At 37.5% G+C, this 2275-nt stretch overlaps 1 protein-coding gene across 2 annotated transcripts in view; it reads right to left on the bottom strand.

Annotated features, from left to right (window-relative positions):
- LOC106473379 (protein CASP-like) overlaps positions 1 to 1751 on the bottom strand; it is a 31828-nt gene extending 30077 nt beyond the window's left edge. The window contains exon 1 of one of the 2 annotated variants that reach the window (XM_022401827.1): positions 1523 to 1751. In XM_022401827.1, coding sequence (XP_022257535.1) covers positions 1523 to 1631 — 109 coding nt within the window. In that variant the 5' untranslated portion in view covers positions 1632 to 1751. Of the gene's footprint in view, positions 1 to 1173; positions 1430 to 1522 lie in introns of those variants that run through there. The other variant, XM_022401826.1, reaches the window with a different exon arrangement.
- Positions 1752 to 2275: the final 524 nt, after the last annotated feature.

Here is a 2275-nt window from a genome sequence, read left to right as displayed (position 1 = left end):
TTCGTACATATCTAATACATAAATTTTATTAGGTACATGCTGTAAGTAGGTAGGTATATGTTATCACAGATAATTCGTACATCTATACATAATTTATCAGTTAACATGCTGTAAAGTAAGGTAGGTATATGTTATCACAGAGAATTTCGTACATCTATACATAATTTATAAGTTACCATGGTGTAAAGTAGGGTAGGTATATGTTACCACAGAGAATTTCGTACATCTATACATAATTTATCAGTTAACATGCTGTAAAGTAGGGTAGGGATATGTTATCACAGAGAATTTCGTACGTCTATGCATAATTTATTAGGTTAACATGCTGTAAAGTAGGGTAAGGATATGTTACCACAGAAAATCTCGTACGTCTACATAAGTTATCTATCAGGGTAAAGATGGGATACATTAGCATAGACAAACTTAGGGTAATGTAAAAACACATCACCACATAAAACGTAACCAATCAGATTAGCGTAGTGTAAAGTAGGGATACAGTCTTATTGAGAAAGTTTGGTGTGTAGAGAGATACGTTTTGTTTTCTGTTACATACAGATGCGATGATTGTAGTGGTGATTTCTAGCAGTTGGTCAAGATACTTGTTTGTGTGTTTAGTGACAATAAGTAATGCCAAAGTTTCTAGAGGTAACCGGGTTTTTACCACGATGCATACTAGCTTAACTATATCCACACACCGTTAATAACTCCAGAAAAAACAATTAAATAAATCCTAAAAGGGTAATTTCAGGCAATTTATATTATAATCTTCAAGTTTAGGATGCATGCTAAACCTAAATACCATCCTCCACCAGTGGCTCAGCAGCAAATCTGAAGGCTTATGACGCCAAAAATCGGGTTTCGATACCTGTGGTGGGTACAGCACAGATAGCTCATTGTGTAGCTTTGTGCTCAACTACAAACAACATAGATGCTAGTGAAACACACATCTACACATTACTTAGATCACATACTCTTAATGGTACTTGTTGTTCAAGAACAAATTTAATTCAGCGACCTCGAGAAACAAATTAGAGTTCAATTTCACATTTTAAGAGAAGAAAGCACGACTCAGTTGTTTTAGTAGAAAGAGCTGCTTTACGTCAAGAATGAGAACGACCCTGGGCATGTTTATGCAACTTCTTAAGTAACCTAAAAGCCTCCGAAGTTTTTTACCCAAGGCAGCAATTTGGAGTAGGATAACTTCAACATGGGTAATCCAGTATGATGGTTGAAGATGAGTAATCCAGTAGAATGATTGAAGTAACACAAAGCACGAATCTTTCATACTTAAAAGCTTGGTTAAAACTGCGTGTAAGATTAGATTAACTTCGTAAGGTTTCTATACTTGTTTTTAACTGAATTGCTAAACCAAACATTAGAAGAGCAATACATCCATATTGACAATTGCAGGTATATACAAACATTAGGACATGACTAACGCGCTTCAGGTTATCTTGTTCGGTATTAATGTCTACTTCTAGACTCACCGCAGGCGCGAGCTTACACTACTTCTCTCACTTACCCTTTCCTCTAACACCCGACTTGACTGTTCGAATACGCTTGACCCGCATTTCGTGCTTGCCAAGACCACCCAAAGCTTTACTTGATCGCGTCCAGATGGCACTATGCATGACAACACGAGGCCGTCATGTCACGCGACTGAACAGTACGAAGTGGTAGTCGAGCAGAGGTTTGCTGGTGTTACTTACGGCTTCAAGTGAAAGCCAATACTGCTGATGTGTGATCGGCTGCTCTATACTTCAAGGTTTATTTCATTCCCCGTTGCCATGGTGATCAATAATGGCCTGTTGAGATACTCATTAGTCGCATTCCGAATGCAGGCAGTAGGAAATGCTAATACACATACATATACGGCAGTGAAAACATACACGTATACACTTAAATATCAAGCAAAATTAGGGACGCCAACAAAACAGCACGATTAGATATAATTCGTATCAAATTTCATACATTCCATCGCTTTCTCCACACATTCGTAAGTGTTCGCGATAATCGAGGCTAGCATGTATTTTATGGGCTCTACTAACGTCAGTGTCTAGATGAAAATAAATTGATATTACAGCGTAGGGATATTCTAGAGAACCAGTACATTTCTAAGATTTCGAAATTTGACGACACTTTGCTCGAATACATTTTTTTATCCCAGTTATTACATCTCTTAGGCGACACTGGTCTGAAGATGCTGCTCTGCCTTAATTGACATTTCATATCTAGGTACTTTTCCTGTTTTATCAGTAATTTATGAACACAGTGC

This window comes from Limulus polyphemus, unplaced genomic scaffold (assembly GCF_000517525.1).
Source record: "Limulus polyphemus unplaced genomic scaffold, Limulus_polyphemus-2.1.2 Scaffold6124, whole genome shotgun sequence".
Classification (NCBI taxonomy): Eukaryota; Metazoa; Arthropoda; class Merostomata; order Xiphosura; family Limulidae; genus Limulus; species Limulus polyphemus.
This window is presented reverse-complemented; position numbering and strand designations above follow the sequence as displayed.